At 42.1% G+C, this 13,903-nt stretch overlaps 1 protein-coding gene and 1 non-coding gene across 7 annotated transcripts in view; one reads left to right on the top strand and one right to left on the bottom strand.

The window, feature by feature from the left end:
- The window catches only part of OCLN (occludin), a 51,816-nt gene that overhangs the window by 28,887 nt on the left and 9,026 nt on the right, over positions 1–13,903 (top strand). For all 6 annotated transcript variants that reach the window (XM_036887806.2, XM_036887805.2, XM_036887807.2 and 3 more), the window contains one exon: positions 10,266–10,411. In XM_036887806.2, coding sequence (XP_036743701.1) covers positions 10,266–10,411 — 146 coding nt within the window. The remainder of the gene's footprint in view (positions 1–10,265; positions 10,412–13,903) is intronic.
- LOC118913759 (U6 spliceosomal RNA) lies at positions 6,757–6,863 on the bottom strand. The gene has a single exon (XR_005025324.1). It is a non-coding gene; the product is annotated as a U6 spliceosomal RNA (small nuclear RNA).

Raw genomic sequence — 13,903 nt, 5'->3', positions numbered from 1 at the left:
AACTTTGCTGTTAAATAAATAGAAAGACTCTTTTTTCATTCAGCTGCCTAGGGTCACATAGTGGTGACAAAGCCAGGACTTGAACCCTAATTGAACATTTCTGTGTCAACATGCTGTTAAGGAAAACAAATGGTTTCTTTTTTTTTAAGTTGGACTCTAGGTGCACAAAAACAGATTAATCCCGGTGTGGTTCATGATGTCGTCATTGGTCCATGCATAGCTTCACTGCTCTTGTTGTGACTTTAGGCAGAATAGTTCTGTTACTTTTAATCAATATGTATGTCAGGCAAGTCTGATTTGGAAAAGGGTTCCTGGTGTAGGGACAATAGCACTGGACCCTTAGAGTTCTGGGTTCAAATACTGATTCCAGCACTCTGGCAATACGTTAACTCCTCTGAACTTTAGTTTCCTTATCTATAAAACTGGCCCATATTGTTTTGTTTGTCTTTCAGGACTGATGTGAGATGCATATGAGAAAGTGAAGGACAGTGAAAGTCTGATTGCCTTACAGGGTATTGAAAGGAAACAGCTGACTAGGAAGATAAGAATTTTGATGTTTCATAAATATGCATTCTCCTGGTTATAGTGACAGAAATAGAACTTAAATTAGCATAAGTAAGAAATATAGAATTTATTTGTAAGATTTGGGGTGTTAAGTCATAATATCCTAGAAAGGGTTGAAATAACTTAGCTGCAGAAGGCAGGGATGTGGCTGTGTATCAGGAACAATGAAAATCAGGGACTTACAGAACAATAGGATTTGTTTTCTTCTCTTGACTTCCTTCTGCTTGGGTAAGGCTTCATTTCCTCTCATAGGAAAGGAGCAGATAGCCACATGGAGCTCTTGGGTTTTTCATATTACTGATTTATCTGCGATTGGCCTGGCGAGGGGACACGGACTGAGTAGGTGTGACTCAGGTGACCAGCCTTACACTAACCCAATGTGCTCTAGGGCAGGGCCTCCTCACATAATGTGGCAGATGGCAGTTCCCACAGTTATTTTGTGAAAGAGGAAATGTTTTCTAGAGAAGTGGTTTTCTGCAGACAATATGTACTGCATGAGCACATGCTACATGAATTAATTGTAATTGCTCCCCTGTTTTTGATGTCTGTGGCCACCTGACCAGGTTTAAATTCGAAGTGCAATTTAAATAGCATTGGATGAGTTTCTGAGCAGCTTTGAATGTGCCTGCTTCGTTCGCCCCAGCGCCCCTCAGCGCTCTGCCATATCCTCCCATGGAGGGTGTCCTGCTGCTTGGATCGCTTTCTGCCCTTGCTTGCGCATGGCCTCTTCCAAGAGCAGGGAACTGTGTCCTGCCAGCACTCTGCGAAGGCCAGTGGTGGGGCTGCTCAGCCATGGTGCCAGAATTGACAGTCCATGCAGATGAGTATTTCGTGTTATCTCTGTGCTCATCTCTCCCTTCCCCGATCTATATTTTCAGAAGCTCATAAATACCAAGACACATATGTTCATTTTTCTCTAGAGCAAATACTTAAACCTGGGGCCTAGCTTTGGAAGAAGCACACACCTATACGGTGAATATTAAAGAGTTGATTGTAAAATGTGTATTTGAGGCTAGTTTTGATAGCTACAGTATTCTGGCAAAACAGTAACTGAAAGTTAGAACTTCAGTTTCAGGTGCTGCTGTGAATGAATTTCAGATTGGCTTTGGTAAAGTAAAAGGAAGCAGGATCCGAGAGTGGTGTGTGGGCCCCTGAGGGTGAGGTCCTCCAGTCGGCCTCCGTGAATTTATGAGGAAGCTCAAGACTTGTGAGGTGCAGCACTAATAAGGTGGTGGCTGGATGGTGGTGACGTGAGTTTGGATTAGAAGTTTGGACTCTGCATTCCCAGTGCTCTGTTCAGTGTATTACATCAGGCTGAGTTGGGTTTGAGCTTCACATCTTAATTTTGGCAACAAAGCCAAAAAAAAATCACAGTAAGTGAAAGAAAGGTAGCAACTGCCATTTCCTAAGCAGCTACTATAGACTAGCACTTTGTATTATTATTATTACCCTAACTACAGTCCTTACAGTGTGGGCACTGTTCTTATTAAAGAGTAAACTGAGGTTTGCAGAGGGCTTCATAATTTGTCTCAGACCTAATATATAAATAGCTGAACAAGTATTAGATTTGCCTTTATAGCTTGTTTTTTTGGTGTGGTTTTTGCCGGAAACCCTTGCGCCTCAGTTTTCTTTGCCAGTAGGAGTAGAGTTGGAGAAAACAGAACTTTGTTACTAAAACTAATGGATTAAAAAGAGATAGGCATAGAATGCCTATCTACTACAAATCAGCACACCACTTTACAGTGAGTATATTCTGCATGTCTCCTAATTTGTACTTTTTCTTATTGTGCACGCAATTTATATCAGAAGAGGAACAGACTAAGATTGGAGAGAACATGGCATGAGCTCATTTCTCCATTGTTACCAAGCAGTAAATGAAATTTGTTGAACAAGATCATATTTTTAAGTATGAAACCCTAAGTCTAACAGCTAAATCCTTAAATCTAAAAGCTAAAAATTGATCAAGGTAGTCTTTTTTCTAGAAGTTCCCCAAGGCTTTGACATTGTGATGTAACATTTAAGTAGCATTGTTCCCAGCCTTCATCTGTCATGGCAGGAGCTGGTGAGCTCGCAGGCTGGGTGTGGAGAGGGGACAGGGTTCCTGAGCATATGGCCTGGACCCTGTCCCTGGTGGGCAGCCTTGGGTTGCTTTTGGTTTCCTTAGACTCTGATGAAGATAATCACGCTGCCCTAAGGTGGTCTTGTCTGTTCATTTAACAGAGTCCTTGTGTGCAAATGGGTAAATAAAAGTTCCATCTACAGCACATAATTTATTAATGCCAAATGAACTGCAGCTGGAATAATAATATTTAGTACTTGCAGTGATGAGCTTGATTAAGGGAGATTGGGTGAGAGTACCCAAAATGAAGTACATTTAATGTGGGTTGCAGTTGAACTTAATGTTCCTCTTGTAGACTTGTTATCTTGCTTCATGTTACACAACAACCAATATTTTTCTGAAGGGTGTAGGCAGGCTCTGCATATTATCTCCCTGCACACAGGAGCAAGGAGATGGGTATGCATGGAGCAGGTGACTGGGACAGAGCAGTGGTGGTAATCAGCATTAGACATCTGAAGAAACTTGAATAGCTTTTCTATTTTCAACCAGTACAAGTATTCGTTAACATCACAGCAGTTCTGTGGGCTGCCAACTACTGGGTGCCAGAATCTCACCCCAAGACAGATTTCACTATTATCCGTGGCTTCAGATGGGACAGAATGGTACAAAAGTGGAAGTGTCCTGCCCATCATGGAGCACAGAGAAGCCTGTCTGTCCCAGCACTACTGTGAGTGGAAAGGTGTGGCCAGCTGGCCAGGGCATCCTGGAGAGCCCCCTTAGGGAAGTGTGTTAGAAGGGGAGGTGGGAGGTAGAATGGGTGCTGCAGCTGTGAGTGTTTCTGTGGCTCTCTGAAAGCAGGAATTCTTAGGTTTGCAGTGCTACATAGAATTAACACTTAGCTAACTGTAGAATAATGGTCTAAATGGGGCTGTTGTCTGTGACGGGGAGGAAAACTGTCCTCCATCTGTGGTTCTCAGACCTTAGCAAGCAGCAGGAACACCTGGAGGCTTGGTTAAAGCATCTTGCTGGGCCCCACCCCCGGAGTTTCTCATTCAGTAGCACTGGAATGGGGCCTGAGATTTGCATTTCTAATGAGTTCCCAGGCAATTTGCATTTCTAATATTGTTTGTTGTGGGTCTGGGGCTCACTCTTTGAGAACTCTAGAGCTAAGCTGCTTGTGTAACACTGTAAACCCAGTGAGCATTTGAGTTAATGTATGCATATGGCATGTCTAGAAAATGATAACCTTATGGAGTACTGGAGTAAACTGCAGGGCATCTGTACCCCTAGATGGTAACTGGCTCTGAGGACAAAGGTGTTCCGTGCCTTGTGGCACACTGTTGGACATGTTGTCATAAGATACATGAGTATTAATGTCGTACAGTCTGCACCAAGATTTCCATTTCTGTAGCAAGGGGCCTTGAATGAGATTCACTCATAAAGTTCACCTGCTGAGCATAAGGTTTCTTCTCTACCTAACCCCCTCACAAAGGTCTGATAACTTACCAGCTCTCAAGGAATTTCAGAAATCACCTTTGCTGGTATTTCTCCAGTAGGCAGTGTTATTTCCCTAAGGGCAGAGTGCATTTGGGTAGCGGATATATCGTGTTTGCTATATCCTCAGTGCCATCTGATCAATGTAAATTAATCTGACTTGCTCAGACCTGGTCCATGATCTCTTCATGTGTGGGATTAGTACATTTGGGAGCATCTGTCTTCAAATAACCAAGGGTGGAGACTGAGGGAACTTTCCAGAGGCAATTTTGAGGCTCTTGCTGGGGTAGCATCTGTGGGTGTAAAATATCAGAAACCAGGAAAAACAAGTTGGACCACTTACTGTTCTGAGAACTTGCAGTTCAAGGGCACATGGCCAGGAAGGTGGACCACAAATTGTAAAACCCGAGATGGTTCTGTGAGATTAAGCTGCTCCTCCCCTAAAATGGAGTTCTTTTCCACCTTTAATTGCCAAGCCCTTCTGTTTCCCTTTTGAGGGTGGTGTTCTTACACTGTGACTTAAACAAAGGCACCTGGTGACTGAAGCACATATAGCAATTTTATGTCAAAAGCTGCTCTTACAACTCCTCTAATAGGCAAATAAAACTCTTGAAAATAGATTCTTGTCATATCTCATTAGGGTGTGGTGAGGAGTTAAGGCAATGAGAACAGTTCCCTTTGTTGTAGGGAATGGGTACAGGATGGGTACCTCAAGCCATATTTAAATTACTGAGGTGGCAGTTTGTCATGCCAGACAGACCTGGGCTTTGAAGTCAGGTGGACCAGGGTTCAAATCCCATCTCTACCAGTCACCTTCTCTGTGACTTTGAGCAAAGTAATTTAGCTTTAGAGGCTCAAATTCATTACCCAAAAATGGAGATAATCATATCTTACCAGGCAGCAGTGAGGAATAAACAAAGGTCAGGTTGTGCCGACACATGATAGATACTCAACAAATGAATTTGTCCTTTCCTTCTGAGAGGTAGATGATTTTTGTCATTGCTACACCATTTGAAGGCAGGTCTAGCCTGACTCTTTTTCCCATGATGTGTGAACCAGGATGAAGAGAAAAAATGGGGAATGACTGTCCTTTCTCTTCTTTGCTTGTACTAATTCCAAGTGACATACAGAATTGATTTGCATGAAGAGACGTGTTTTTCCCAAACATTGTTTTTTGGGGAGAGAGTTTCTTTCAAAGTGTCCTGAAACATTCTCAACCTTTTTATTCTATCTTCAACTCCAAGGTGTCAGGCTGGGGAGGTTGCTCATGAGTCAGTAACATTCAGACATGTGATTGTGTAGATCCACTGGTCCCAGGGGAGAGAGGCACAGTGATGACAGGTGTCTGGAGGAGAGGTGCTCGGTGCTCAGTGCTCCACAGCTGACCTCCTTGGTTTCCTTTTGGAACCCCAAAGGGATTTAGGATGTTTTTTTTAATTCTCCAAGAAAGCGTTAGATATTAATTGTTACAAAGATTTTCTTTTTCCCAAGTGACATAATCCAAACACTTCTACTGAGTATAATTAAATTTTGAATGAAAATTTGGCCTCATTATAGTTACCTCTTGTGAAGATCTTTTGAGATAATTCATTTAAATTTATTTCATGCAGACATTTCAGAAACCTTTAGTTCTTTCTCATTCGGAATGTGCCTCTTAGTGAAACTTTACTGCGTGTCAGCCTAAACAAATTATTCATATTCCTTAAACATGGTCTGTGTGAGTGCTTGTCCTTCTTGAATTCAGTTTCCAAAGTGAGTCTGAATCATTCTTTGGTTGGTCAGGCATATTTTTCCCCTCAGCAAGTCTGTCTGTCCTTCTGCTGCCTTGTCTTTCCTTTTTAGAAAATCTGTTTGAGCAGTGGGGGTTTCACTAGGACCAGGAACTCCTCAGGCAGATCCCAGTGAAGAGAAGCCAGCGGGGCCTTCCCCTGGGTTTTTGCTGCCTGCAGCACCCTTCACGCTAGCAGGCCCTGGCGCAGCAATACTGGCGCCGTCCTCCAGGCCCCCGGTTCCCTTATGCTTCAGAGCAGCACTTGGTCTCTGGAATGATTGACTTACAAACTTTTTTTCCCCCTCGGTACTTAGTAAAAGACAAGTCTTCCTTAGTTTTGTGTTTTCATTTTGCTTTCTTTTGCCATTAGTTTTTTAGAGCTATTCTCAAGTTACTTGAAAACTGTTCACTTTGCTTTTTAGAATAAGCCTAGTTTTCTCAGGTTTTAAACATTTACTATAGTTACTAAAATGATGGGGCTTTTTTTTTTAAAGCATATCGAGTTTTATGGGCTGACTGGGAAACCTATCAGTTAACAGTGAAGCTCAGAAATCCCTCTTCTCTTAATATGAAACACAGGTAGAAGACAACTTGTATAAATGACTAACTCCAGTCACTCCCCACTGGGGCTTCTCCCCCTTCTACTGTCCTTTGAAAGCAGCAGGCTTATACTCAATTCGTATTGATATCTTGAGAACAAGTAATGTTTTAGCTTCTTCTGGGAAAAGTGAAGCCAAAAAGGAAAAAATGACTTACCTCCTTGTTTTATAAGTATATTTTGCCTCTGCCTCAAGACCACTTAGCTCCTTTTGAGGACAAAGGCTGCTTCTTATTTATTTATCTTTGAGGCTAGCTGGGGATTTTATTTTTTAATGTGGAAGATGTCACAGCTTTGCATGTCTTCCTTGTGCAGAGTCCACACTAATAATCTTTGTATTATTCCAATTTTAGTATATGTTCTGCCAAAGCAAGCACTGCCTTGGAAGTTTTCTGTACATATGTGTAAAAAAAAGGTTTAAGTAATGTCCTGTGCTGGAGGGCAAAGTCAGTGGTCAAGCCAGTCCAGGTCTGCTGACTCTAAGAGGTAGATAAAGGTCAGCTCAGAGCAGCTTGTTTGATAAGATGTTCAGATGTACACAATGTAGAGGTAGAACAGTAATAAACACGGTTATCTGTTGACTTTAAAAGTAACAAAACCAGTTATTTCACCAGCAAAATAGGTTTATGCAGGAATTGCAGTTCAGTAGATGGAAGCTCTGACAAACTATAGGCAAGTCTGGAAATCAAAGTTTTCCTTTTTAGGAGAAAAGGAGAGGGGCCACTTTGAAAGTCCATTGAAAGAAAACTGGAGTTTAGGGTGGCAATGGTTCTCATTGGCTGTGTTAGCGAGTTTTTTTCACTGACTGAGCTTGTTTCTGGGCAAAGAGAAATTTTTCCCTCCTGCTACAGTAGTAAAGTAGGCTTCTTCTGAGGGGTCTGTAATTGACAGATTGGTAGGGCATGAAAGCTCCCTCTTCTGGCTTCCCAATCCATTTTAAATGAGGTTTCCTTTATTCAATTTCACATAACCTTTATGCAGCATACTCTGGGCTTCTGATTTGTGCTAGGTGCTGTGCTGGGCTTTGTAGACTCATAGAGGAAGGTAGGTGGCTGCCCAGGGAGAGGCAGTGGATTGTAGCACAGGCTTTCAAGTAAGCCCTGTAGTTAAATCCCATGTTACTGTTTACTTAGTGTATATCCTTGGGAAAGTTGTCTATCTCCCTGAGCCATAGCTTCCTCATTTCTGAAAAGGGAATAATAGTATTTACTTGTAAGTTGTGCCTACTAAATGATCTTTCAGCTCAGTATCAGACACATTGAAAACAGGTAAACGGTGGCTTTTACAGTCTTCTGCCTAATGAAGTTAGAGATACGGGAGCAAGCCATGATAGTGCGTGAACAGTTGGCCAGTGCATTGGTGCTCTTGCGGGAGGTCTGTGTGCACAGGTCTGATGGGAGGACAGGTAGCGCCTCACCCAGCAGGGACATGTGCGAAAGGTGGCATTGCCACTACTTAGTAGGGAGCCAAGACTCGAAGCCCAGTTAAGGGTCAGCTGGAAAGGGAAGCGGCAGGACATTCTATCCCAGGCAGTGAAAAATACAAGGACACCCAGCCTTGTTTTCCAGTTTGCCAGAGTCAGTAGGAAATCTGTTGTTGTGCCCAAAGTCGCAAATCCCAGAAGACCACCAAGGAGCCAACACCGATGCAAAAGCAAAGAGCCTTTATTCGAGCTAGCTCGAGCTCAATCTCTTATCTACACCAACGCAGTGGCAAGATGCCAGAGAAAGAGAGCGCGTTTTCCCCAGAACAAAGGTTTTATGGGTTTCCAGGGCGGTTTGGGGGGGTGATGGCAGTGGCCCTGGCTGATTGGCTGGGCCTGGGGGTAGTTGGGGGGTGATGAGTCGTGGCTTTGGTCAGTTGGCAGGGTCCAGGGGTGGTGGGTGTTCTTGCTGACTGGAGGGGAGAGAGGGACTAAGCTCCGATTGGGTGAAATAGGATCCAGGTCCCGATTGGCTGAAATAGAATCTGGGAGCTTGCCCTTTCACTGTGAGCTTTACAATCTCTGCTAAATTTGCAAAGGGAAAAAACCTGGAAAGTATTCAGTGGATTTTTAAGAAAAGGAGGTCTTTTTAAATTTGGATGAAATCTTGGGATAAGAATAGGCCTTCTACTTTGTAGAGCACTTGCCTGTGAAGCTTGGTGATGGTGTCAAGTCCTAAGGGATTCAGTGGGAGCCAAGAATGGCTCCCACCCATCCCAGCTGTGGTGAGGTCTTAACTAAGCACATTCCATGGCGACCAACCCACTGGCTTCCCAGCTGCTGCCCAACTCCACTTTCAGAAGGAAACGATTCCATTCCTTCCTGACTCACGGGAATATTAAACAATCAAGAATACCTCCATGTACTTTAGGGGTGGGTAAATATCTTACGGTATGTGATATAACAGTGGTAGGAAAGGAGCAGGTCATGTCTTAATGCTATGCTTAATGGAAAACAAGATGCAAAATTATGTGTGCGTTGCAGGTAAATACACTCCACTGATGCTGAACCTAATGGCAAGGATTTATAATAGCAAAATAATACAATTAAAAGTCTGCTGTCACCTTCAGATGCTTATACAAATTCTTTTTTTTTAGATCCAGCAGCTTTAATTATAGAATGCAGCATCTTCTGAGTTGTTATGTGTTCATACAGGCCCTGTGCCAAATGTGGCACCTTGTCATCTCCTTTAATTGTCAAGACAGCTTTATGAAGTGGGGAGTTTCCCCGTTTCTTGCAGATGGTGAGACTGAGGTTTTTGAGAACTAAGTAGTTGGCCCAGGTAATCTGATGCCATTGTCCTCATCACCTGCTCAAAAAGTAGTCCCACGCTGCTCATTTTTGAAAAGTTGCTCTTTTTTCATAGAAATAATTTGTGGAGTTGTTTTAAATTCCCCACATCTTATGTTTATTCCTTTACTTTGAAACAACTCAATGACTCAGCAGTTGTTTTTTGTTCAATTGTGGAGTAATATGTAGTAACATAAAAATTGTTAGGTGAAATTTGGAGTGTTGGATCTACCACATGAAAACTAAGACAGTATTGGGAATCTAATTGACTGTCCTTGTTATATTTAAAATTTTCCCTGAAAGATAGAAACCTCCCCAAATCTCTCATGTGTGTTACTTGTCAGGACAAATTCATTTATTCCTCAGAATAGAAAAAAAATGGAAGTAGAGAGAGAGGGCGACGGTGCTGTGACTGTGTGGAGGGGGCTGTTAGTAGCAGCTGCTGAGAGTAGATCTTAAGGGAGAATAAACAAATCTCTAGAGCAGAAGTTGGTTTGAGCTGCTTAATTTCTTTTGTGGTTGTAACATTTCATATTTAGGGTGCGTGGATTAAGAAGAACCAGCGTCCTTAGGCCTAAATTAGTGGTTTTCCAAGTGTGGTACCCAGAGAGCAGCATAAACATTACCTTACAACTTGTTAGAAATGAAAATTCTTGCCCTAAGTCACACCTAGCCTGGATGAACTGGGGTGAATCTCCCTAATGTGTGGGTGGAGCAGTTACCATGGATAATATTCCACCTAATCATACAGGGTGAGGATCAGGATGAGAATTAGGTAATTGGGATATTTTTTCCTCTTTGTAATTCATTCTGGACTTGTTAAACTAACACTAGCACCTCTTATGTGTCTGTAAAAATACTGATTTGACTGTTAACACTAATAATAACAAGGCAGTCATTTTGGGTTAATAGAATTTAATGAGCCCCTATAATAGTTTTCTTGTATATCTTCCTCCTTTACATTCAGGCTGAATAATAACTGTGTCTCTTGGGGCTATTTCTTTAGGTTAAAAACGTTTCTGCAGGCACACCAGACATGCCTCCGCCCCTTTCAGGCTCTGTGGACAGAGTGGACAGCCCCCTGGCCTACTCTTCTAATGGCAAAGTGAATGGCAAGAGGTTGTATCCCGAGTCTTCCTATAAATCAACACCGTAAGTAGCATCTTCCTTCTGACAGAATGCCTCTAAAAAGTGAACATTAGCCTATGTTCATATATCAGTTGTTTTGTCCCATTTGCCTTGAAAGGAAGAATTGGCAGTTTGCACACAGTCTGGAGGCTGACCTTCATGTTGTAGGTGGAAGGTGAGCGTGGGGCTGAGTTGGGGTCCTCTTCCCCTGCCAAGCAGAAAATGCAGCTTCTCTCCTGCTGCTTTCTTAGGGAAATGGTAGTTAGGTTCTTTCACTCTAGGAAGATGGTTCTCTCCTATTTCTGGTTTTGAAGTTGAGGAGAGGGTGAAGGACATTAGTGATAACAGCAGAGCAGAGAACCATTCTCAGTCTCTCCTCGCCTGTAGCTATTAGATCTCAATTATGGAAAGGGGAGATTGCTCACTGATCCACCCCTATCCATACACATTTTCAGTAACCTAGGAGACTTCATTTGAATTCAAGAATTCTGAGGTCTTTCTTGCCATACTAGATCTTCCATATTGCTGGGGGACATGAAACTGATAAAGCATCTAGGTTTTGCTTGATGTGTAGGGTGAAAAAAACCTCACAGTGAGTTTCTGGCCTAGAGCAGGTGCCATTATTGTTATTGAAATGGTCCTTGTTGTGATTTCAGTTCACCCCCAAGCCTAATTCCACTTCAACCTAGTGACTAGTGAGAGAAGAATGTTGGATATATTGTTAAGGACTTGAATGTAATTTTTTGCCTGAGGATGATAAATTAGTATTGCTATATTTAACTGTATAGAATTCCAGATTCCTTTGTAGACCAGAAAAATAAACCTTCTCTTTAGCTAGCTTGTTTGATTGTTCTAAGTTAAAGGTGTATTTGTTGGAAAACTTTTTCTTATTTCAAAGTTTGATCCCCAACCCCATGCCCCCATTAGTAGGCCGAGCTATGTAGAAATGCACTCCTGAGTGCACAGTAATTTGGGTGCCTGGAACCCTGAAAGATGACACTGGCAGCTGAGTTAATTATGGGATCCATTTGTAGACAATAAGTTTTATTACTACCCTGAAATGGAACATGGAGAGAGGTTACCAGTCTACTGTGGCCTCTGCATTCTGGTTTGGTCTTCACAGTTGACCTGGCTGTTGATTTCAGTTATAAATGATTTTGAGGAAGAACATTTTCTCTGTTCTCCTCCTCTTTTTGGATTTTGAGGCTATAGGACCAAAGATACACAGTAGAGATGCCATCCTTGTAAAAGTTTTAAGGTGAGATTTGTATGACTTTCACATATACAAAATAAATAGCTGTCAATGCATCATGTGACCATCTTTACCTCTAAATTAATTGAAGGGCCTGCATGGTTACAGAGTATTCCCATGTGCTATCCTTTTCATGAAAACCAAGGTATTTTCAGAAGTTCATTGAAATAATTTAAAAATCCTACTCATTTTTGAATAAGCCATTACATTCATAATGTAAAATTTATGTAGTTCCTCTCCCTAGAGGCAGCTGGTGTTAACCAATTTCTTTTATACCTTTCCAGAGGTTACTTTTGAATAAATATGCTGACTAAATATGTGTATTGGTTATTTTTTAACCTAAAAACAATACTAGTGTATCAAATGCTTTGTTAGCAATGTATGTTGGAGATTTTCCATAGCAGTATACAAAGAGTTTACTGAACTATTTTATAGCTGTGTAATATTCTACTGAATTAGTATAATTTATTAATCCCATATGATGCACACTTTTACCCAGTGTTATTACAAACTGCTACAGGGAATTAACTTTGCACATAATGTGAATGTATCTTGGAGGGAAATTTAAACAGAATTCTGGGCTAAAGGAAATTATGTTTTCATTTGGATGGATCTATGTGAATTGTACTCCAAAAGGTTTACCAATTTATACTCACAACCTACATTCCAGAACTTTGTTGAAGGTCCGGAAAATGCTTAGTTTTAGAACTCAGAAGAGGGGGAGGATGGGGAGTGCTAAGGGATGTGCTTACAACAGTATCTCCTGTAGCACCTGACATGTGCTGTCATGATGGAAGGAACTTGTAGCCTCGAGGAAGTAATAGAAGCTGTCAAGTGTTGTCTGTGACCAAGTACTGGGTGTTCTGGAGGATTCAGAATATATGCATTCGGGGGGGTAGAGATGCACAGTTAAGTCATAGCCCGTCTTTCTGCAGGCCCTCTTAAAGGTGTTTGGTAACCCATGAGAACCTCTCCTTGCTGTCGTTGTGGACAGAGAAGGAATTAGAATGGGAACATAGTGTCTGAGGTCTGTGTTAAGGATGAAGTGCTTCAATGCTAGATTTTTTTCCCCTCAAAGTATAGCATACATTCAGTTACGATCCCTAATCTTGAGTTTACAGCTTGATGACTTTTCACATATGTGAACACCGAAGCCACTCCCACCACACAGAGAGACATTTCAAGCACTCCACTTGTGCCCTTTCTCCATTGATGTCCCATCCCCAACTGTCACTATTTTGATGCCTGTTACCATCTATTAGTTTAGCTTATTATCAGGGTTCTTATAAAGTGGATCCAGCTCTGCTGTCCGGTTCCTTTTGCTTATCATAATGACCTGTACTTTAGAATTCAAGGCAGTTAGAATTAATCCTGGATTAGGAGACAGCATAATTTAATTCCCAATGGTTGCTTCTCCACCCTTTCTCAGTGAATTTGGGAGGACCCTATTAGGTAAACTCCCTATGCCTCTGTGCACACCCAGGTTGAATTAACCTTTATAAATCAAGGAAATTGAATGGGGACATGACACAGCTTTCAAGGCAGGCTGACACCTTAAAGTGCCAAGTGAGACCATAGTTTGGTACAGTAAGTAGTCTGGTAAGATAATCTGTTAGGACTTTTATGTGAGTAGTAGAAGTTCAGTGGAATTCACAATTTTCCTGTTGTGGTCAGTCAGTCCCAGGGATGTGTGTCTAGCCTCAGGCATGGCCTGATCTGGGGACTCGGAAGCCACCGTGGCTCCACTGTGGCTTTTGTTGCTGTGCTGGCTTCATTCTCAGGACAGCTGCTGTTGTAGTGGGATGGTCATCCACATTCCCCAATCTGCACTGATCTTCCCACTCAGGATTCTGAAAAATGGGATTTTCTTTCCCAAAGCTTACATACCAAATCTATTGGAAAGATTCTGATTTGGCCCTTTTGGGTTATTGTCATCCCCGAGGACAGGGAGGTGGAGTTCTCTGGCTTGGAAACTACACCCCACCCCAAAATGGTGGCTCTTCTAAAGTACCATGTACATAATGGGTGTCATTCTGACAGTGTGACGCTGATGTTGATCACGCATTCTCTTTCTTCACTGATACTGGGTGTCCTCGGAAAAGAGGATCTCTGTGAATGTGCTTTCAGTTGAGTAATTACCTGGAACACCTGCCATGTACACAGTATTGGGCCCCATGCCCCTGGGAATACAAGTCCATGTTTTTAGGTTGCAATCCAACAAGGGCAGAAGGAGAAAGTGCATAGTAACTACACTGAGAGGGCAA

Source organism: Manis pentadactyla, chromosome 2 (assembly GCF_030020395.1).
Source record: "Manis pentadactyla isolate mManPen7 chromosome 2, mManPen7.hap1, whole genome shotgun sequence".
NCBI lineage: Eukaryota > Metazoa > Chordata > Mammalia > Pholidota > Manidae > Manis > Manis pentadactyla.
The sequence above is the reverse complement of the archived record's forward strand: the minus strand, read 5'-3'. Positions and strand labels throughout refer to the sequence as shown.